This window comes from Coenobita brevimanus, chromosome 29 (assembly GCF_032717465.1).
Source record: "Coenobita brevimanus isolate Jiangsu-jjx chromosome 29, ASM3271746v2, whole genome shotgun sequence".
NCBI classification, from domain to species: domain Eukaryota; kingdom Metazoa; phylum Arthropoda; class Malacostraca; order Decapoda; family Coenobitidae; genus Coenobita; species Coenobita brevimanus.
This window is the reverse complement of record NC_136982.1, coordinates 42,879,694-42,904,090: the sequence shown is the minus strand read 5'-3', so window position 1 is coordinate 42,904,090 and position 24,397 is coordinate 42,879,694. Positions and strand designations below refer to the sequence as shown.

General features: G+C 37.5%; 1 protein-coding gene across 1 annotated transcript in view; it reads left to right on the top strand.

The window, feature by feature from the left end:
• The first annotated feature begins 493 nt into the window (after nucleotides 1-493).
• LOC145394956 (serine/threonine-protein kinase PAK 1-like) overlaps nucleotides 494-24,397 on the top strand; it is a 37,758-nt gene continuing 13,854 nt past the window's right edge. The window contains exons 1-6 of the mRNA XM_080268705.1: nucleotides 494-565; nucleotides 4,674-5,117; nucleotides 6,689-6,875; nucleotides 17,251-17,277; nucleotides 20,154-20,313; nucleotides 20,690-20,820. Coding sequence (XP_080124831.1) covers nucleotides 5,062-5,117; nucleotides 6,689-6,875; nucleotides 17,251-17,277; nucleotides 20,154-20,313; nucleotides 20,690-20,820 — 561 coding nt within the window. The 5' untranslated portion in view covers nucleotides 494-565; nucleotides 4,674-5,061. The remainder of the gene's footprint in view (nucleotides 566-4,673; nucleotides 5,118-6,688; nucleotides 6,876-17,250; nucleotides 17,278-20,153; nucleotides 20,314-20,689; nucleotides 20,821-24,397) is intronic.

Genomic DNA, 24,397 nt, shown 5'->3' with positions numbered 1-24,397 from the left:
TTCATTCATATACTTGTTATTATGACCAGAATAACTTTGTCACTGGGATTATGGTGGTTTTTACTATAGTTATTTTCGTTTTTTTTTTTTTTTCATGATTATTCTCACTGCCTGTCTCCGAAATGTGATTATTTTTTAAAGCGTGGAGGGCAAGTGTGAAACCCCGTCTATCTAAGCAAGATAAACACACACACACAAAAAAAACATGTTATTATGAAATTTAATGATGCGATTTTCCCTTTACTTAAAGCTAGAGGAGTTTTTAACATGACGGGCAAGTGTGGACAAGTATGGAGCTCTGTCTAGCTAAGTAAGACAGACACAGCCTTCGAATAAACGCATCCTAACGTAAATATGATTAGTGCGATAACAATTTTCCCATTTTTTCAGCTGACGATATTTTTAAAGCATGGCGGGCATGTCTGGAGCGGCCTCAACAGATGGCGCGGCCAGCTGTCAGTGACGTCACCAGTTGAGTTTGTGTGGCCGACAGTGTTTGGGAAGCAGCATTTTCTGATATTCTCCTCTACATGGGAACTTCTTGACCACCGGCGGGCTGTAGAAGGTAGATACCAAAAAATTCATTGGCATAGTGTGATATCTGAACCATGTAAATGTGGGAAATGAGCCGGAGTTCTGTAAAGTAAACAGTTTTTCATATTCCTATATTTACGGAGATGAATCACGGGTGGTGTGGGATTGTGCTAATAAACGTGACTCCTGTCGTTACTGGCCTCGTTATGAGTTAGTAAATGTCGAGGAGGGCATCATTTTTGAGTGGGGGCCCATTAACAAACATTATAACCCTCAGGAGAAGAAAACGACAAATGGCACTGTCATCGGCCCAGCCCATTTTTGCTTGGCATCGAGGAGTGGGAGTTTACCCCTGCATGCTGGAGTTAATCTGGGAAGGTCGTTGATCCTGCATTAGTGGGGGTTAGCGGGATTATGCTGATAAAGACAAGAGTTAGACCTGGATTGTGGGATTTCTTGAAGTCACACTTGCATGGAGTTTTTCCCTATTTGTATTTGTGGGAATATGGGGAAACCAAATGATGGGATGAGTGTAATTCAGCTCAGTTGTGTATGGGTTTAGTATATATTTATTGATGCATCTTATTTTCCAAGCCAAACCTACCCAGTAAAAGTCTGTTTAGCATTATATTGTCATGGTTCTCCAGCTCTGTCAAGTTGATCCATCTTTGGAATGGTTGTCATACACATCCCTGAACAGATATCCTATGTAAATCTACAGTATGATATCTTTTAATGTTTAGATAATTTAGGCTGAGTGCAGATATATGATCTACTGTTAGGTCAATGTGATTTTTTATTATTAAGCTGTGTATACTCTTAGGGTAGGATGATGTCCAATACAAAGGCTGTATCTATATCTGTCTATCTATCTATCTATCTATATATACATAATATCTTATTGTAGGCTTACTGTAAATACATAATTTGGTGTTGTGTGGTGTTTCAGTATTAGGCTAAGCTGTAATTCAGTAATGTTTTAAGGTGGTACAGTAGCTGCCTTATATGTCTTGTACAGTAGTTATTAGGAGGCTAACATAATGGATATTTGTCTGACAGTCTTGTACACATATCTCTTAAGGTGATATTGGTGTTTGTCCAATACTCTGATCAGATAAACATGAGGTGTTATTCATTTGGATGTTATAGCATACCTACAGATTTACTGAAACATATTGTTTTTCACAAGTAGTTATTAATTTTTATAACAGCATAGAGGCCTGCATGGACATCCACTCTTTTAAATGAGGTGTTACTGGTATTCAATTGGAGGAGAATGCAAAGAGACCTAAATGAATATTTGCTCTTTCATAGGTTGTGTTACTTGGATGTCATATGCATATCCATCCTTTTTAACTCGCATCCTAATCTGAATGCAGCTGGTTATTGTGAGAACGGTTTTTAAATTCAAAGCACATATGCTACTGATGATTATGAGCTGTGACTTTTTATGTATGAAGACATATCAGTGTTAGTAAAATGGAAGCGTTATTGTTAGTGGAGACTGACATAGTTATGGTAAAAAATTTTAATGTATCTGTGATGATATTAACTGTTATTTAAAATTAAGTAATTTATTGTTAATGAAGGTGGATAGATTGCCATATTGGAAATGTAAATGCAGGTATGTCAGTGGAGACTGGCACCTGAAGAGATATGAAACCTGATGAATTTGTATTAAATCATGAAACGAAAACTTTGTTTGCATGCACAGCCTTGCATTAGTTTCATTTATTAAGGCTCCAACATGCTTGCATATGTCAGCCCTGATCACCTAGGCAAATGGCAGCTTAAATAAAAAAAATATATATATATAAAAATATCGATTAAAAAAATGCTCAGAGATCAAGTGCTTATGTACCACTAGGTTGATGCATAGTGCGTTATTTCCTGATATGGAAGAAAGTGAGAAAACATGTTGAAATACCCATCAGAATGGGTGCAAAATGACAGGAGTCAAGATTAGTGCTTGCCAGATGTTATGTTTTAGTGGGTAACCAAATATCTAGTGGATTCATGGTTTACTTTGTAATATTTACATTTCAGTTTTAAGCAAGACTTTTATAACTGTCTGTCTTTATATATACAGTAATCCCTCGATTATGTGATGTAAGAGCCAAAGGCTTGTCCAGAAAGTGGATCCATCTGGATAATGGATTGCTCCCCTGGCTCCCCTTCGTACATAGCTGAACTTTGAAAGCCATTGTAAAAGGCCTCAACAGCACATCGTACAACACTTGTTCCCGTTGTTTAACACTACTCTGTCTGGCCAAGCAGACCTGTAAACCACAGCCAAGCAATTACCATGGTCAAACAAACCCATTAACCACTGACAAGCAGTCATCATTACAAGGCCATACCCTACAGTGACACAGAAAAAAAAACATGAAAAAAACGGCTGCACAAGAAAAGGCAGTGGGCACACAAAACATAATGGTATAATGGATTAAAATCAGGGTACAGTACACTAAGCTAGAATAAAAGTCAGCACACGATTCCTCGCAGGGCATCGTGCTGAGTAACCGCCTAGCTTTTTGACTCAGACTGTTTCACTACGGCTGGCGAAGCTGTTGCACTGCTGAGTATATCCCGTGTGGCCTAGTGGTGTACCCTGATGAGCCTGAAGCAGTTAGGGAACAACCACAAAAGCCACCATGGGCTACGCCATGACAACTGTCTGAGAGGAGCTGTTTGCTACACAGTCGCTGGGCGGGAACTGGGAATGATCTAGGGGGTCTCAAGCGGACTCTGGGTGAACTACTGAGCCAGACAGCATGGTGCTGCAGGGCTTTTCTCACCCAGGCGGGCGAAAATGTTCAAGCGGCCATAATTTCCACCCGGACGCAAGCATTTTGTTTGGATAAAATGGAAAATGTACGTATAATGGTATAATACAACCAGATCACAGCGTCAGGGTAATGGATCGTTTGGATAATCGAGGGCATACTGTAGCTATATAGATAGATATAGGTATACCCTGTCTATTAACTTAATCTGCAAAGGTTATAGTTTGTGCAAATTATTACAGCCCTCATCATCTCTGTTTTATCTCTGTTTTCCTTGTAGCATGGGTCAGACAGATTCATAGCACTCCATCTTGCTGTCTAGTTGTTGTTGTTGTGTATTAGCTCCAATCAGTCTGGCTGAGCAGACCCTTCAGCCACAGGCAAGCATCTGCCCCTGCAGGGTTATCCTGTGCAGTGAATAGATGATCCTTATGGCTGACAGTGCCTCACCACAGAGAGGCATGGGGAATAGTGTGGAGGTTTGATTCCTGGACGGACACCACATTTATGTCTCCACCCAGTTAACAGGGGCACCATAGCAGGCTCTACTTCATCCTGCAGTTTGGCTATATGTTTAATACCCAGCATTGTAAATGGTTTCTTGGGTAACAGGAAACAGTTGAACATATTTAATGTGGATGTATTGGTGCCCCTCCCTGTAAAACAACTAACTCAATGTCAAATGGCCACCCTTTACTGGATTATGGTGTCTGGCAATAGATAGATAGATAGATAGATATGGCTTGATGTCCATGATGTTCTGGCTAATTTTTGCATTTTGTTGAGGGTTTGTTGTATTATGAAGAATTTTTTATAATTTTCTGTACTGGTACCTTTGAATGTAATTTTTTTGTTAGGCTGACAGCTATGTGATATTCCCTGTTATGCGGGATGTGGTTTTGTGGTTAATGGATGTTGCCTATTGTGTTTCTGAACATTGTCAGCTTGTTCATTGTTACTGGAAGATGTATCATCAGTAGTGTGTGTTTTCATATGTAGGTGAAGGTAGTTTATACATGTGGGTCTTATTAATGAAATATTAGTGGTCTTTCAGATTTACTGTATTATTGTTCTTGTGGGTTAGGGTATTAAGGAATGTTACTGAGTTACTGTATTCAGTTTATTCAGTATGTTTAGATCAGTACGTTAATGGTGGTCTGGCTTTTTTTTTTTTTTTTTTTCCAGCTGGGAATGTTGTGAGAGAGAGAGAGAGAGAGAGTCTGTCTTTGTCCTTATGTTCACTCTAGCAGCAGACTTTAGGAAAGTGCATGGTAGCACCAGTAACATACATTTATTGTATACTAAGTATATATTCTGAGGAGTATTTGCAGTTTATGTATTTTCCCATTTCAGGAATTTTTAAAGGAAGTGAAGTTTTGGTCCCTGCCTTATGCCAGTGATTGTGGCTTGTCTTCTTAATGCCATAAAGATACCCCAGGAAGGAGGAAGTTCATGGCTGACAAAAATTTAAGTGTCTGAGCATCTAGGCTGCCCGAACAGAGATGAGAGCATGGAATCCAGGACGTGGGTGACACTGGCAATGGTCTTTACAAGAAGACAATGATGCATTTAGGGCAGCATTTAATGTGAAGGAATTCGTGAGAGGTGAAGCCTAGAGGGACAGACGAGGGCGTGAGAAGCAAAGGCTGGGAAGGCTGAGGGTGACAGGCAGTATTGCTTGGATGTCTGCTTGATCGTCACATTGAGTACTTTTGGCCACCCCCTCCCTCCTTCCCTCAGCATGTCTGATGACGAGGATAAACCTCCAGCTCCACCTGTCAGATTAACATCAACGAGGTAGGTCACTCATATGCGTATTGTCACATGTTGGGATTTTTCTTTTTTAGTCTATTGTTACTTGTTTTTTATTTATTTATTTTTTAATAGATAGCAGAGAAACTCAATATTGTTAGTTTTTGCATGTACTGTATGTTAATGACATATAATACTGTACATCATCATATCCTGTGTTGCCTCATAATGAGTTAGGAGCCTGGGACTAGGTAAGTTGGTCCTGACATATAAGATGAGAGTCACCACCCACACTCATCCCTGAGTGGCATTACATGAGCAATAAACCTCAACCACCCCTTGGATATACCGCTGTACAGGCTAAATCCGATTGGAGTGCGTTAATTACCCACTAAACCACCAGGCCCCATAATTTGGTTATATGGTTACCACCCAGTATACAGTAGTAAATGGTTTCCTGGTGTACAGGAAACCATATGACTTGTCACCCAGTGTAGAATCACCCATAGGCAGAAGGAAGAGGAAAGAATGAAGGAAAAAAAGACAAAAGAGGGAGTGTAGAGTCACACACAGTCATAAGGAAGACTGTACATACAGGTTATAAAAGCAATAAGTGTATTGTAGTTATGTTGCTTTGTGTAATTATGTTGCATGAATTAGATTTAGTATACCATGTAACTCTCAAAAAATAAAGAGAAAATAAAGAAAATAAAAACTTCTTTATGGCCATGCACCATGCTTCTGATAGGACCTAATGTTGGTACAGTACTGTGTAATGCGGTATCTTTGGTGCTTTACTTGTTAACACCTAAACATGATTAGAGTTCAAGAAAAAAATTAAGGCTTATGAATCTCCTCTTTATTTTTTTGTACTATGAAAACTTTTTCTCTCACCGATATGGTGTATTGTACTGTGCAGCAGCACTGTAGTGTATCCCTTGTTTCAAAAAGGTCTTCCTCTTCCTTCCTGACATATAACCTCCTTTGTAAATTCTTCTAGAGTAGTTAGTTACTCATATCCTCCTGTGTTGTTTGAACTTTTGTGTGTTGCATTTTCCTTTCCTTGTAAGGTCATATCAGTTTTAGTAATCTAAAGCTTTATTCCTTATCTTTTGTACCATGAATTCCTCCTCTTATGAGCTGTTGCCCTAGTACCTTACATCTGGTAAGTACTGCTTGGTTACTTTGGACTGTTTTTTCTCAGTGAGATTCTGGCAGACAGTCGATTGGGTTTTAATTGTTACTGGTACTCAGAGTCTGTTAGACTCAATATTTGTTTTTTTCTTCACCATTATAGTTGTAACTGTTATAAATAGGATGTGTATTATGTAACAAACATTGCACTGTTTCATATATAACTTAGCAGCTGATAGAATGGTCTTAATGTACTGTACAGGTGTGAGAGTGAGTGGATATCAAATAATTGAAATATTTGCATGTATGACTCATCTGGGCACATTGTTGATTTTTTTTTTCTTCTTCTTCTTCTTCTTCTGGTACCAATGCACCCAATTTGTTACCAGGAAATTAGGTGCAACTTGTGATTGTTAAATATATAGGTTCTGTATACAGTATTGTATTGCTTTAATCACACTCAACTTTTTCTGGTGAAATAGAGCGGAAACGACAATAGCAGTAGACATGCGGCCACTACCTAAAGAGCCTGAGTCTGAGAAGAAGAAGCATAAGGGCCACAAAGGAGGAAAGAGGCACAAGGAGAGTGATAAGCCCAATATCTCGTATCCCACCAACTTCGAGCATACCATCCATGTTGGCTTCGATGCCTGCACAGGAGAGTTCACGGTGAGTAATTTGGCAGTTCTAGGCCTGCGAACATACGAGCACCCAAACCTCCACGTTGCTTACCCATGTGGATGAGTACTCGCATGTCTCTGCCCCTATCATTGATTTGAGGAGGAAGTACAGTTATTTTTACCCATCTGCAGCTTATAACACAGGATGTCTGGTAGTTAGATTTTGACACCAACACAGGAGTTTGAAATAACATTAGCCTGGTTACAGTGGAAGTAGATGTACAGTGCAGTATATGTGTGTCTTTGAGTTTCAGTAGCTCTTGCTTTGTCAATTTGACCCGCTGAATCTGGTTGATGTCCTTTTTAGTTTGCTGTTGCTGCGTCCAGATGATTTTGTTCCACTTAAGAAAAGCCTTGCATACTGGAGGGATTTGTCAGTGCAATATGGTATTGAAGCCCTCCAGTTTTAAAAATCATCCTTAGCTGACTAAATTTTTCAGGCGATGTCAAAGATAGAATGAAAAGGGTGTCTTTGGGCCCAGTGGATAATGAATTTTACTGGTTCTGTGTATGTACCTGCAAAGGCCGTATTTTTAGTTTCATAGGAAATTTTGCAGTGTCTTCTTTACTGATTCTTTTTGTATGTCACCCCATAATAATCCTCATGTAGGTTACTGATGAAAACTGTATTGATGTGAAGCTGATATACATAAAATAGAAAAGAAAGTAAGATGTAAGATAGGAAATAAATATTCATGGAGGAGTCACTACAAAGTCTCCTATGCCAGCCAGGATATGGACATAAGATAAATACAGTTACTACACCTAAAATAAAGTGTTTTATATTTTGTTTGTACAGTTAGCATCAAGTGTTCTGTTGGCTCCTGCTTCTCTCTTCATGGACTAGAAGATCAGTGTGGTGAAGTTGAGGCAACCAATTTTGATCTTCAACCAAATAAAGATCTGTATTATAGGTAGCTTAGCATGAGGGGATTTGTATCAAGTCTTCCCTAGCAGTTTATTTTACTTATTACTCCATGACATTCTCCTGTATGCTGTTTGCATCATTTTAATACTGCCATCGTTTGTGTCAGTGACACAAGAGGATAGTGAGGTGTATTGTGTTAAACATATCGCTTTGGAGGAGATATTACAAAATATCCAAAATCACTTAAAATATGACTGAAAGTCATCAGTGTTGGTTGCTAAGGGTCCCTCAGACTAATTTGCAAAATTCATTGAGGGAAAAGCATCAGAGGTGACAGGATTTTTTTTTTAGCCATGTTTTATTTTTGCTACAATACGTTTTGTTAGACAAGTGGCTTAACTTCAGTAGTATTTTTTTTTTTTTTTTTTTTTTTTTTTTTTTTTTTTCAGGGGCCAGTCAAGATGTACCCTGGCATTTTTTTTTTTTTTTTTTTTTTTAACCATCATTAATCTGTATGCCTTTTGAATTTGAGTATTTTATTTTTATTTTATACCTTTTGACTAGTAATACTATATCAACATTTTCATTAACCCCTTCAGCTTGTGGATTGTCTTTTTCTTTACAGGTGTATTCTTGCCATCATCAGATAATTTTGTTCAGATCTGATGAGACTTTTTTGAGCTGGAAGGGTTAGATATAGCTTTCATTGACCCTGTCAGTAAGGGAAGTCTTTAATAAATTGAACAAATTCATCTGGAAGTAGCAATAATAAACCAGTTAGCGAATATGTAATTTGATTCAAGGGTTAAATATCGATGTTGTAGTATCATTGTTTGATATCAATGCTTTGTATTTTTGACAGGAAAAGTGTTTTTTTACTGTTTTGAATACACTTTTAACTATTTTGGAAGACTTTGTAGTACAAATCTATATCCATATTCTGTGCTTTACTCCTTCACTATGATGGGGTGAATATGTAAGTTATACATCATTAGGAAAATCAGTATGGGAACATAACATGAAGTAGCTGAACCTGTATTGTAAAAGTTTCAAAGGAAGGAGGATCTGAAATGAGACCCCTTTCCCCCCCCCCCCCCTTTTTTTTTGTGTGTCACCAAAAAATGAGTTTAATTTGTTAGTCTCTGTCACCCCATATAAACACAGGCCTTTTATGACTGATCGTATCACCACAATATTGTTTTCACGAGAAACATAGTATTGTATCAACCTCCACTGACATCAGTGACTTTGGCCTTGAGGATATTCTTGTGTATGTTTGGTCAGGATCCTCAGGCATAGGATGACTTTATTTAATTTTTGGTACCAGCAAATGCTTTTATTCAGCCTAAGGGAATCCCTTGGTAGCATAGGGGCTAATGAAGGCTATACCTAACCTTCCCATTTTGGAAAATCTTTCTTACACATGATGTAATTGTCTGGAGGTAGTAAGATGAAAATAAAAATAACGTCCTCTGGCACAAGAGGATATGTTGCTTGCCTTGACAAAGTGTAACAGGCATCTTAATTTAGTTTGTTTGTCTTTGTAAGTGACCAGAAACAAAGCTGAACCTCAGCAATAGCATCTCTTTGATAAATTTACTTAAATTTTGAAGTTACACAAAATACAATATTTTGAATTTACTGTAAGAGGCAAATTTTGAATAGCAAATGAAAAGGGGGTATTTGGGAGGGAGGTGTCACAACCTGGTATAACAGAGGAAGTATGTGCTTTTGAAACCCTCCCCATGTGAAACTATATTCTGTTCTCCATAACCTGACAAAATTGCTGTCTCTCCTTCTTGAGTGCTGAACTTTGAGAGAGGAACAATAGAATATGACGCTGTGGAAAAGATGTAGAGTGTAAGTGTTGTCATATTCTGCAGTTGAACAACTGTAGCTTAGTAGCATTAGGTAAGGCCAGAAACCATGACACACAGTTGTAGGTGTAGAGTATGATATTGGGTCAATTTCTTGTTACCAATACCGTCACTCTCACTATCTTGATGTAACAGACTAAAATCCCTTTCAGATACTTGCAAGTTTTTTTTTCTCTCTTCACTTTGATTTTCTCACTTTCAGCCAATGCTCTACAGGGAGAGAATGATGTTTAGATTATTTAGGCAATCATAATACTGTATTAGATTATCTTTAATGCCCATGAAACATCTTCAGTAGGTGCATATAACAAATTTTTAGTGACTATTGGGCACATGCAGAAATTTCACAACTGATAGGTAATCTCCGTAAGTTAGAAGACACTGTAGAGAAAAGTGGATGGTTACTATGAAGATGGGAAGTTACCATATACTGTAAATGTGTGTGAAAGAAAGTAGGTGTGTGCAGGGAATGCAGAGTTAGTGGGAGTAATGCTTACTGGATCTAACCATTTTGTAGTGCAGGGAGTGTATACTGGATGTGACCACTTTGAAGTACAGTAAAACCTGATATAACGGATTTCAATAGACCGGAATTCACTTTTATGGGAATCGAGGAGCTACCAGACTAAATTCATGTATATCGGAAAAAGTTTGATAAAGCCAAAAGCAGTCTGGACTGCCTGACCACCTCAACTATGTTCATCACAGTAGGGTAAACAAATGACATGTTTATCAGTGTACAGTACAGTATTATTATATACAGTATATTACAGTATGTACAGTATATATTGATATACCATTTTATTATTGTGATGAATGTATAATATATTACAGTACTGCAATAGTAGTAACAACTGTTTAAAAATCCATGGTGTGATCTGGACTAATGTCTGATACATCGGAAAAAGTCTGGGTTAGCAGGGGGAAGTTCGGATGTGCTTTTATCGGAATTTTGCTTTTTTTGCAATGGCTTGGGCCCCAATTAGTCCGTTATAGTGAGGTTTTCCCGTACTGTAATGTGCTTTAAGTTGCAGTATCAGCTAAAGTGGTAAATGATAAATGATTTCTTGGAATTACAGGTACTAATTAATGAATTGAAAAATGCAGCTCACAGGTGGCATGGGGGAGAGAGAGAGCCCAAACGTTTTTATCCCTGCTATGGGATGTTTGAGGGTGCTTGTAACACAAGTGTATGGGGGTGGGGTTGCTGGATCCCTGTCCTGATAGCAACAGCAGAAAGTGTAGGGGATTCCAGTCTCAACTTCCACTCTTACGTTGCCTTTTATGACATTACGTCCCCAAGGATAAGATACTTTTAACACTAATTCAGTTGTACAACTTAGTAGAATTTTCTACTGGGCTTGGGAAGTAGCTTCAGTGGTAATGGATTAACAAGTTTTATACGGTACATTACTAGTAAATGAGATATTCTGTGTACAAACATTGGCTTAGAGGAACCAGTTTTTACCAGTTTTATGACAAAATTGTAAATCTTTGTACTTAGAATAAAGCTTACTTTTAAAAGTGGCTTCATATTTTACAAATATAGACATATGGTATAATTCTTTGCAGAGTTGAAGCATCAACTTACCTACAGCTTTATTTTTGTTTGAACCAAGTTATTAGAAATATGTGAAAAATTTTAGGAAAATTATAACTTGATAACCATGTAAAAAAATGCACATAATGAATGGCACAAGTCCTCTGGCAAGCCTTAGTTTCTCTCGACCCTCTAATCCTACCATGGCTGAAGATGTGTTATAATTAAGGCTTCACACAGACTTCAGACCTGTTATCCAGTGATAAACTGGTACTTTGAAACCTAGTTAGACTGCATGAGCTCCAGTTTGTGGTAATACTCTTGTAAAGTCTAGAGAAGACCTAGACCACCAACAAGTCTCCATTTGTTGTATCGTTGCTGTGTCTCTGGACGAATAGTGGACTTCAGGCTGAAGTTGCCTTTCCCTGCTGTTCATCATCCCCATTTCGAGGGATAGGGAGTGAGTTGAGGGATGTTTGTATAGTCAGGCAGCAGAGCTGCTGGTAACAGTGCCACTGTGTGATAGTATTCCTCCCCAACTCCTGTTTGGCATGCACCTCAGACTGTGACTTCCTTTCAGCAGGAGTAAGATCAGAGGGAGGGCAGAAACTAGGGTTTATCAGTTCAGTTATCCCCAAAACTTGTGTAGATGATCCCAGCTTGAGCCTTCACCTTCAGACACCTGACCTACCAAATCCGTTGGCTGCCACCAACCCAGAATCCCTTATTCACTCTCCCTGGAAGTATTCTGCTTTTTTCCTGCTGTTTCAAAATAACTTTCTTACATTTATGTGGTTTGTGGCAGGTTCTTATCAGTGACTCAACTTGTGGATGACTGTAAACTTCTTTATTGTAGTTTGTAGGGCTGTGAAAAATTCATGGTTTTGGGCCAAGTGGTTAGTACTGTAGCCTTGCTGACCTCTTTCTCCAGTTTGACGCTGAAGGTAGTGATGCAGCTCAACCAGAACCAGAGCTGCTGCAGGTGGGTTCACACATACACCCATTGAACCATGGGGAATTATAAAATGGGTGTGAATAAATTTGCATTGAAAACTTCTCTAGCTAGTTGCAAATTCACTAAAATTTATGCCCAACTTTTTTGATTGAGTAACAAATTTTTATTTTTGTGCCGTGGAACACACATGCTTAACACTACATGAGACAGCTTTACTTACATTTAGCTAAAACAGTTATAAGCCACAACTACAATTTTTTTTTTTAAATTAATTTAAATTAGGTATCAACTAAATATAAATTTTTTAATAAGCCTTACACTCTTGGAGAAAGTCCTGAGTAAATTAAGGCTATTCACGGAGGTTGATGCCTACTGTACTCTGTTTAAGAATTTATGTACTGGTAAAGGACTGTGTAAAGCTGGTTCCTTAATCAAAGCTTTTAATATTTTTTCATGTGTTAGCCACCAAATGGCTGAATTGTCACGACTTAGGAGGAATATAAAATTGCACTCACATGTAACAGTATCAGGATGGGAGTTTACAAGATTTGTAAGACCACTGGAGCCAGCTGCATAATTATTGTACGTTGTTTATTAGTGGAGCCCCTGCTAGTAAGATGCATATCAACTGGACCAGAGTCCAGCCTTAAATAATGTCATTACTGTACATGCAGTTTCATTTGTTTACACCCAGTCATGGTTTCCTTGCATTTGAATGGATTCACAAGCATTGCCATTGCAATAAAACACACCTTTTACATGCACTTCTTACCTTAACTTTCAAAAGTCTCCTTCAGTTGTACCCAATGTGAAGCACATACAGTATAGGGATGATTCACTTTGTCAATGACAAAGTGGTGGCCGTGTCCCCTAACTGAACAGTGTCCCATCAGGACCTATAAAATGCAACATTCATTTGTATAGTAGAGCTTTCTGGCCTTGTGAAAGGCACTACACTACATACATCCAGCTTGTCATTTTACACCATGTATTACTCTTTTTCATTGTAGTTTGTAAATTGGTGTATATTAGGGCATTTTGTGTAGTATCAGTCTAAAGATTAAAATTGTATTGCACTGGAATGCTTATTCCCATGATTATAACAGGATGTCGCACAGTATTTTACTGTATAACTCAGATGACACTACAGTTGTTCCATTATTCAGTTCATCATACAGTCTTTTAGAACTCTGTCAGAACTCTATTAACTCGGAACTAAGTTAGTCCAGACATTTAAGCAAGAGTAATGATAGTGTTGCAAATAATGGAATATGTGATAATATTCAGCTGATTTTTATTGATAAATATAGCATGATGACTAATGCTTTTAGCAAATGTAGAGAGATCATCTCCCCCCCCCAAAAAAAAAAAAAAAAAAAAAAAAAAGAAAAAAAGAGCATTTGCAGATGCAGTAGCATACAGGAACTTATACAAACAAACCCTGGCCCATATTCTTGTTGGTTAAGGAAGCTCCCTAACACCTCATCCTGGTGATTTATTTTGGATATGACTGGTTAATATCTTTTTGTACATTTTTTTGGGAAAGTATTGCAGAGTTGGCTGGATTTATGTAATACAGAAGACAGTAAGGTGTATTAAACAAAATAAATACTTTAGGAAAAGATGTTCGGGAGCTTCCTTTACCCATGAGCATACCAGCCTTACTTAAAAAGCAAATCCTGGGTCATATTCCTGTCATGTGAGGAGGCTTTCTGACATTTTTAGCAGTTTATTTTGCATACTAATGTTTACCGTACAGTTTTCTTGATTAGTATATTGTTGTTATAATTTTTTTTATCAACCTGGGCTATATGTAAAAAAAAAAAAAAACAGGTACACAAGTAAGCAGATAAGGAGAGATGCTTGGAAGCCTCCTTTATTGATGAGACTACAGCCCTTGTGTTTTAATGGCTTTGCGTGGTTGTGGTTGTGTGTATATGTAATGCTATTAACCCCTCCAGTATGTTTTTTTTTTTTTTAGGAGCATTCACTTTTCCACTGGTGATTTCCCCCCCCCCTTTGTATTTGCAGATTGTGTTCATTAGCATAAGTGACTTTTTTTTTTTTTTCTCTCCTAAGTGGAAGGGTTAAATATAGGCATCATTAACTCCTCCACCATGAGGATCGCTACTGAGACGAACAAAATCATCGTACAGTACAGTAAGCTTCAAAAGGTGTCATGTGGAAGGAGTTAACAGATTGAAAGCCTAAAAGATGCTTTGTAGTGCAACATAATGTACCCTCTTCAGTCTGATGTATTTTTTCATTTCATTCTTGCTCACCTGACAATTTTATTCAGCTTTGGAGAGATTTTTCTAACTGGTGATGTTAGATAAAGCCTTCATTTATGAAACTCCTTCACAATAAAAGTCTCCCAGAAACTAAAATTCATTATCTGGGGGTTGTAGGAAAAAATAATTAAAACACATTTTTTGACTGAAAGGGTTCAAACTAACTCTCCCTCATGGTATATTATATTCTTGAAAAAAATGTACACTCAATAAAAAATTATTTGGCATACTGTATATATGGTATGATACAGTATCATCCATGGACTAAGAACTCCAAATTACCAGCACAACCAAATGAACACAGTTTCACTTTGCTAGTAATTTCAAAGGTGGTCACACCCACAAGTGCCAAATATATATTTTTTTAGTGGGTGCACAGTACTCCTACAGTACAGGTACACTGAAAGGGAAGACGTATTTACTCTAGATTTTTGGTGTCAGCTATCCCTCTTGTTTTAAAAATGATTTATACAAGGTAGTACTAAATTCAGGTGTTAGCCACTGTATGCATACTGTAAATACTGCTTGTGTTGTTAGTCTGTCTGTACATTATCCTGAGTCTCGTGTCAGTCTTGGGAGCTGCAGCAGTTTGAAGAATTTGCACATGAGTTAGCTTGGTTTAGTTGGCAGTTTCTTACACAGCAAGATTATTAATTATTATGATTAGTTATATTGGTATTATGTTTTAGCAGTTATATAGTTTTAGCTGTATCATTATGTTTGTATTTAAGTATCATACAGTAACTGCTAAACTTAAATAGATTTTTTTTTTTTCCAGATATTTGTGAATTACAGTGTTGAGCATTGTTTCAGGCTGTCAATACTGCTATAGTACTTTGTACTTGGTATTTGTCGGTTATCATGCCTGATGCACTAACCTTTTAATGACAAGTAATTAATGACATGGCTGATGAACTGGTTGCTTTGTTCAGAGGGCTAAAAGTTTGTCATAAGAAAACCCACAGCCTTTCATTTTTATTTTAGCATTTATCAGGGTGTCCTGGAGCATGAACGAAAACTTAGCCTAAAATATGGTAACGGCCAGTCTTTCTTTCCGTAATTCCTAACTGATAAGCATACGATATCAAGCATTACCTTACACCTGTGAGAGCATAGGTGGTGGAGTCCTGGATCAGAATCTAGGTGGCATAAGAGAGTAAAGAGCACCTTTTTCTCATCTCTTTATTATGCATTTTACGTGTACATCATTTTATCCTTATGTAATAACTGAGGCAATCAGTGTCACTACAACGGATAAAATAAATGCCGTAGCATAAAATAGAATATAAATGTGTAATATGCATAATAAGTTGCAGAAAAAAAAAAAAAAAAGATGCTGTTACATCTCGTATACTACTTGGGTCCTATTCCTGTCAGCCTGGGAGGATTCTTTAGCATCTCTTTTGTAAAGATTTATTTCTCCATGTAATGCATTGACTCACTGAATCTGGTGATGTATGGTACTGTGTAGTTTATTTGTGCTACTTCCAGATTATTTTACTCTATCAGAAGTGCCCCCAGGTAGTAAAGGGGTCAGTTAAGAGAGTACCTACATCCAGTTTGAAAAATCTCCCCTAAGCTGAAGAAAATAATCTGGAGATAGCAAGAATAAACAACAAATTTGATCACAGGATTCATGGGGTTGATATTCTCTTATATATCATTTATACAATCTATGTTGATACGAAGAAAACATAAATGCTTTTCAGGAGCATAATTGGGTGTAATAGGCAGAATAAATCAATGAGTAAGAGATGCTGGACAGCCCACTAAGTCCGAAGATGTATTTTTTGCTGCACTCTTGCCATCTCTTGTTAATTTTTTCAGCATAGAATAGACTTTAGAATTGAAGGGTTTAGATACAACCATCCTACATATCGTCAGTGCAAGAGTCCATTCCTGAGGTGAATAAAATTGTCTGGTAGCAGCAGGAATAAACTAAAAAGAACATAATCTGGATTCAGAAGCAATCTGTTTACCATCTTATTCACTTGTAGGCTAACTGTATGTTCTGTATCAACATAGATTGTATTAATAACATACTCGAGAACCTGCATGTAAATTGTGTGCAGAAGAAAATATTAACTTCTTTAAATAACACTATAAGAGAATATTAACCATCCATATGCAGAAATAGAAAAATAAAGAAGAGGTGCAGGGGACCCTCCTTTGCTGACAAAATTATGAGCCCTAGAGTATGACCACTAGTCAGTGCAAGCCAGGCTCTTATAACACCCCCAGGCCACCCCCTCCCACACCCTCCCTCTGTACTACATTACTGGTTCAAAGTTTTTCCCTGTGATATGGTAGTTACAGCTTCTCCCTTTCAAGTAGTACCATATATTAGGTATATACCTCTACATATACCAACTTATTTCTTGAAAGTTGTCCCTCAGCACACCCTTTAATCTAGTACCGGTGCTGTATATACAAGGGCCCCCTTTGAGAAATAGTTTATATACCAACTTATTTCTTGAGAGATGTACCTTTAGTCCCCCTTTCATCTAGTTACTATATTTACAAAAGCCCCCTTTGAATAATAGTTTTATATACAGTATATATATATATATATGCTACATATATATTTTCCCAAGTTGCTGATCACTGTGCTAATTGAACACCTTCCCTAATCCACCATAAGAACCCTATATCCCCACTTTTTGGATACAGGTGCTCCCTCCAGAATACCCTTTTTGCCGTGCTTTTAGCAGGTGTTTCAAAATTTATGGATCAGCACCTTATTTTGTGCATATGAAACATTTGACATTAATGCCCCAAGTGGAGGTCCTTAAGGCTCGTCATGCAGATGTGATTCCTTTTTTCTTTCATGCAGCCTACAGGGGACCATAGCAGTTGCCAGGTGCACCTTCCATTTGTTTGCTTGTAATCCTGCTTGGTTCTTGTGTTTAGGGGTCAATATTCTAAGTGGCTTTGGAGATTTCCTAATACCACTTCCTTCACTGTTCATTTTGCATATTACACTTTAATATTCTCTTGTGTGTATTTATTCCATATACTTTTAATATTTAACTAGATGCAAAAATAACACTCAAGAGAAAAGTAAGGTTTATATGCAGCTTAAGACAGGGAAGAGGTGCTGGGGAGTCTCATTAACTGTTGAGAATACAGCCCTAGATCTGACTATGGCTCTTGCTGGGAGCTGGCTGGTTCATAAGTGGCTGGTCCTTTTTGAAGGTATTTGGATGCTCACTGGTTTCTGTAGAGAGAGCACAGGTTTTGGTTTATGAATGCTGCTGTGATGTAGTTGGAGGAAAAGAGAGCATTTATTGCTTCTGTTCTCATATGCTAATGGCAAATTCTAGATCTCAGCCAATAGTCTTTGAGAGTGGAATTGTTCTTAATGGCATTATTACGTTAGGGGCATAGCTTTGTTCAAAACATATGAATAACAAAATAAAATGAAGCACAGGGCTAGTGCTGCTGCATTGGTAATCTCAACCTTTGATGGAACCCTGTGCCTTGTTTCTTCATGTCAGTCACATGTTGCAGGCAAGTGTATTAATGTTCTGAGGGGTATATAGTGTTTGTCTGTAACTAAGTATTATTGTAATAGAGTAAACTAGAATCTTGTTAGAAGACTTAAAGTATATCTTCTCTTTTCATCGTCATCCTAATGATAATGTAATGGTATAAGCCTGCTCACCTTTTAAAGAAGCTTTCTTCAGATTGTGCATATGAGGCAAAGCAGGCTGTGAAATCAAGCATGTATAGCTTTGCCAAACAAGTTTGTGTCTTCGGTATGAGCACCAGCCATTTTATGGACCACTGGAATCCTCATAGACCAAGCCATTGCTGTATAAGGGGTCATTTTGTTATTTATATTTTTATGAATATTTTGAATGAAGCTGAAGCAGGGCTTTCTGTTTCATAAGGGTAATTATAAGCAGTGATTAAATTTTCTGACAAGGATTATATATTTCTTCTCATTACCTATTAGTTTTTGAATGTTGAAATCCCATAATATCCCTCAATATTTTTTCTGTTATTTTGCAAAATTCTCCTGCATCCATTGCTATCTGGTGTATTATCTGATTTGATATACCCAGCTTTAATAAATAAGGTATGATATGCCCAGGAATTGGCCACTTAATGTCATGTTGACAGCCATTTTGGTTAATTTATTTTTTATTTTTATTTTTTTCCACAGAAAGCCTTGTGACAGGTTTCAGACTAATTTTTTGTGCACATTTTGCTTCTTAAATATAGTACTAATGCACGCTTTGTCATATTAGTTATTTTTAATTGGTGTACTGTATTATTAGGGGAAAGGAGTTTTCTGTATTAAGCCATAAAGGATAGTTTATAGTTACAGTGTTGCAGCTCTTACTGTAGGATGTGAAACTTTCTATGTACAAATGAAAGTGAATTTATGTAGGGCCATGAAGTATTTGTAATTTTGAGGTCAGAGTTGTTATACAGTCTGCTGCTGGTGTCATGGGTTTAACATACAGGTAATGTCACTTTTACTATATATTTATACTTAAGATAAAAGCAATGTGTATACTGTACAGAATTTGACTGTCTTTCATAATTATCACTGTATACACAGCAGACTTGACCTTAACCTTACACATGGCTGTGTAGATGATTTGTTTTGTCAGTTGGTGTGGGATGACATTTGACTGTGAGGAGCACCCTGCTTAGTTTAGATAGTGTCTTTTACTCCAGAACACTTGCACGTCCCCTATTACGTATAAAAGTCAAGCAGTGTGCACATAGAATAGCCCTCAACTAGGTTTCCTGTTATTTCATCGTATGCTAGTGCTGTAGTGTTTGGAAATATGCAGAAATACATTGTGTTTCACACTGCACCCTAGAAAATGTGTGAGTTAATTACTCTTGCCTTTACATCAAAACACATTTTGCTCTTCTGGTTAGAAAACATCAGTGTTGCTGTACCTTTCACTGAGAAAGTGTAATAAATGTCAATTAAATTTCAGCAACAGATATGAATTCAAATCATTTGCATTCATGCAGATTTTAGTGAAAGAATCTCCTCATCATGAGCAGACATAAGGTTGGATGGTATGATGTCGGTGTGTTGTTATGTGCGGGGTTGTTGCTGCCAGTGTTAATTGTGGTGGTCGACTCCACATCATACTGTATGCACCCTTGCTTGTTTATGTTAAGTATAAAATTGATATATCTACCTTTTGCTAGTTTCACAAAGCACTCTTAGTGCTGTTGATGTTAATCTGTATATTCCTCTAAAAAAGAGAAAGTTCTGATTAGTAATTTGCTTTCTTTACCTAATTTTTAAACTTGTATTTATCTTATTTTTTTTTTTAATTATTATTTTTTTTTGTGGTACCAGAGGGCAGAGATGCATCTCTGCCTTTTCCCTTCACCCCAGTTTGTAGATGTGTTCAGACTAGATGACACTGATGCTCTCAAGCTTAGTCAATATAGTTTGCTTATCAGTTTACATTTCAACCAGAGTGAAAGTTAATCCCTTCAGCCAGAGGACGTATTTTGTCTTGTATTCTTACTGTCTCCAGATTATTATTTAGGAGATAGATTTATGGAAATTGAAGGGGGTTGGAGATAGTCTTTATTAACCTCTTTAGTATGAGCGTTTTTTCCTAAGTTGATTAAAGTGATTTGGAGGACACAGGAATAAGCTGAACTAATACGTCATTGCAGTGAAGGGGTTAATGGAAGTGAGAGATGTACAGTAGTGATTTTCTTTTTTTTTTCTGGGCATTGTATCTGCAGGGAATGCCCGACTCTTGGACTAAGCTGCTGTCCATCTCGAACATCAGTAAGCAGGAACAGAAGAACAACCCTCAGGCAGTGCTAGACGTGCTCAACTACTATGATGCATCCACCAAGGACCATCAGACTTCCAAGTTCATGACTGTGGCAAAGGCTATTGGTGGGTACCTGTTGGAATTTTTGGATGTAGTTTGTTAGCCACTGGAGTTTTTGGAGATGCATTGTTATTGTAGTTGTGGTTCCAGGCTCAACTAAATAGGAACTCAGTGGACTGGAAACTGAAGAAATCCTTCTTTTGCAGTCCATCATTCTCATTTTGAGGAATAGGGAAAGAGTTGAGGGATGTTTGTGTAAACCAGGCATCAGAGCCACCCAACTGTATTCTTGCCCCTAGTTCTAGATTGAAATAGAGTATAGAGAAGACATTATTTTGATATCCAACATATTAATCATATCATATTTCTAAATTGAAATAGAAAACAGACAAGGCATTTGTTTTGATCTCCACCATATTATTTCTGTGTACCTTCCCACAGACCCCTCGCCGCAGCCGAGCTTCCAGAGTCGGGTGAATGTGGGAGGCTACCCTGTCACACCCTCCCCTCACAAGATCTCGGATGCATCCTCTGGCTCACCTTCCACTCCGGAAACTTGTTCTGAAGTCAGTGTGAGTCTCTCTGCACAAAGCTTTTTATTTCAGTTGTGGTTTTATTTATTTTTTCAACCTCTTTACTTCAATGATATGTTTTTTATTTATTTGTTTTAAAATATCTCTGAATGATTTTCATCTGTTTAGGGAAACCTTGGAAATGAAAGGATTGAATGCAGCCTTCATTAACCCTTTCATTACTGGAGGTTCTTCCAGGGATGAATAAAATCATCTGGGGGTAGTCCGAGTAAAGTGAGAAATATATCATCGAGCTAAGGGGTTGAGGATTTGATATTTTACTTATCCATTTAGTTCTAAGCAGATGCTGCAGGTATTTTGCATTTTCTCTTGAAAGGTACAAAAGAAGAAGGCTTTTGAAAAGTTCAAATTTGGTAATTTTCTTTTATTGTTTGGTTGTAATGAAATTTAGTTGCAGTGATTAATGCATCATAGTGTGGTAGTTGCTGAATAATTTTTATTGGAAACCTGTCTGATCTTTGTGAATTTTTGAGATTGAGTTAATTTTCTTTTTTCTTCTTTTGGCTTTCTGCAGTTGTAAACATGCATATTTCTAATAGTGTTTAGTGTTTACTGCAGCAGACCCATTTTGTGCTGGTAATGGTAACACAGTCTCATGTTACCAGTTTTAAAATGTAATATCCTGAGGCTGCGCTATAGTAGGCAGGAACATTTAAGGGTAGATGACCAGCATACGTCTATGATGGCAGTACATGATTGAAAAATCTCCAGGTGCCTCTTGGAGTTTGAACTCATTCACACAAGTTTTACACACTCTGACTGTTGCCTTTAGCTGCTAGAGTACCAGGTGACTGATCCTGGATATTAGAGACAGTGTCAAACAGATATACAGTTGGTAGGAGGTGGTGTTACATGGCATCCAGTAGTGCTGGCTTGGCCATCAGTGGTTGAAAAAGGTCACAGCTTTAAACAAGGTAAATTATGTCAGAGAGATTGTAGCTCAAGTTTACTATTCTTCTTAAAAATTAGTTTTAAAAAAGTAAAATCAGTTACTCTTGTGTCAGCATGTCATGTAATACAGTCAGATGGTAATCTCTGCCATTAAAAGTATGAGTGCATATTAAATTCACAGTTAGGCAGTGGTTGTAACAGTCATGGTGTTAACAGTACAAGCCATTTGATTCTGTTCTGACTTCTGACCAGCCTTTCTGTTCACACTGTTCAAGTGTTGAAGATAATGTACTACCAGATAAAACTTTAGAATACAGGCTTTGATGAGAATTTCTTGTGTTATTGTATTGTAGTCCAAAACACCATTGGTAAGAATCTCTAAGAGGTAGCCTGAGATTTTTCAGTCATGTAATGCCCCATATCTGTTAGCCAGTCACCTACCCTTAAATGTTGTTGACCATCATAGCCTTGTCTTGGGTTCCTGCACCTTGTAAGAGGTACAGTAATGTGGAATTGACTGTTCTTTTGCCAATTTTCATGATGTAGTGAGGAGTAGTGATAGAGGCACAGAGGCATTTTTGCTGTAGCTACTTTAGATGAACTCTAGAACTAGGTGCTCTGGTAATAGATAAGTACAGTGTGATGCCGTAGTTAAAATACTGCTTCACACTTATTTTTTGATATCTTCCTTGAGCTTTTACTAATCGAGCAGTTTACCTGAATGATCCTCACATCTTTGGAAATATTATCCTTAAGAATGATGATAGAATGTGTGATATTTTTACCAGTTTCCCTTGCACATAAATTTCATTGTCAAAGCTCATACTGTCTTGCCACGGGGAAAAAAAAGTTTGGTATAGTTACTGTCAATCTGAGGCATTTTGTGCTGTCTGGAAATTCCAGTGTTTTTGTCTGCAAGTGTATTCCCAGCCCCATCTTGTGTCGTAGCAGGTATGAAGTTGCCTGCTACATGAATGCTGGGTGGTAGGATTGACACATCTGTGCGTCATGTAGAAAGTTTCCCTCCATCCATCAAAGTATCATTGTTGTTTTAATACAAGACATTTATTATGGCAGAAGGAATGACATATCTAATGATCTGCTTGATTTCAGTTAGTGCTTAAGCTTCTAATTAATGTACATTGGCTTCAGTAGAAAATAGTAACAGTTTATAAATACAGTACGTAATAAGTTGTTGTGTACAGTATTATTATTATTGTGCAACTGTTTTATATCAGGTAAGAGAAATGCCATCATTAACAACACCATGTAGATTCACATGTTCATATAACAAACAGTCATCCATGTGTTGCCCCATGACTTCATTAGGTACCACACCGTAAATTATTTACAGATATCTGCCATCCTCACTGTAAATATAAGCTTCTTATGTTATAGTTAATTCATTCAGTTCGATACATATCTATTCTCATTGTTACCAGACAGTTTTATTCAGCTTCGGAGAGATCTTTCAGCTGGAAAAATTAGTTTTGCCATTCTTAAATTCCTTCAGTATAAGAGATCTCTGCTAATTTTAGTAAAATTGCCTGGAGATAAAAGTACTAAATGAAACTTATATCACTCGATTAAAAGGGGTAATTTATGGAAGTTGGGACGTTGAATAGAGAACTCTAATAGGATATCCTCTTAGTTCCAGTGCTCCTCAACAGAGGGCAGCAGTGGGCGGGTAAGCACTGATTCTTTCACCAATATTCTACCACTATTTTGCTGTCTAAATTGTATATTGTGTCAGACTCTTTCTGTCAGTATTGTTTTGTTAAAAGACGGTGCATTGATATTGTGTCATCATAGTTTATTCATTTTGACTGCTGTTTCTCATTAAGGTAATCAGGCCATCAGAAGTTAGATGTAAGAGTAAAAACTGCTTTACTGAGATAACACATGAATAAAAGCACATAAAAGATCTTGTATATTAGCTGAGTCTCAAACAACATTGACAATATAATACTAACTAGTCAGGGGTGCTGTGGTTGAACCAGTGTCACATACTATAAAGTATGTTTGTACCCAGTCGGCTTATGCAGGCCGATTACACTTGGTTCACAGACTACACACACATCCAAAGCCATTCGAACATTACAATACACTTACAAGCACTTCTCACCCTGCATATAATCTCTACCAGACAGCCACTTGGTAGAGATACATTGGCTGTATCGTCCCTGCTTCAGTTGGGATAGGCCGGTCCTGCATTGGACACTCAAGTGGCTGATGAGCGAGAGGGAGAGAGAGTCTTTATTTCAACATACAAAACAGTTATGAAGAAGTAATAAAACAAGCATTTCTTTTAATGTACATTTGAATCCTTTGGAATTTGAGTTTCTGTTTGATTGGGTTGTAAGTTTTGAGAAAGTTATGTGCTTTATCCAGGAATTAGAAACGTATGCATTACTGGCTCGTGGGATATATATGGACATTGCAGCAGTATTAAAAGCGAGTGAATGAAAATGTAAGCAAGCCCCGAATAGATAATTTGTGGAGTACCTGTAATAGTTTGATGTGGTCACCTTACATCCCATGATACACAGTGTAGTAACTCCATCTATCTGTCTGTCTATTGCTAGACACCTCACTCCCTTAAAGGGTGGCCACAAACAGATCGCCTCCATATCGCCCTGTCCAATGCCATTTCACTGCCCTGCTC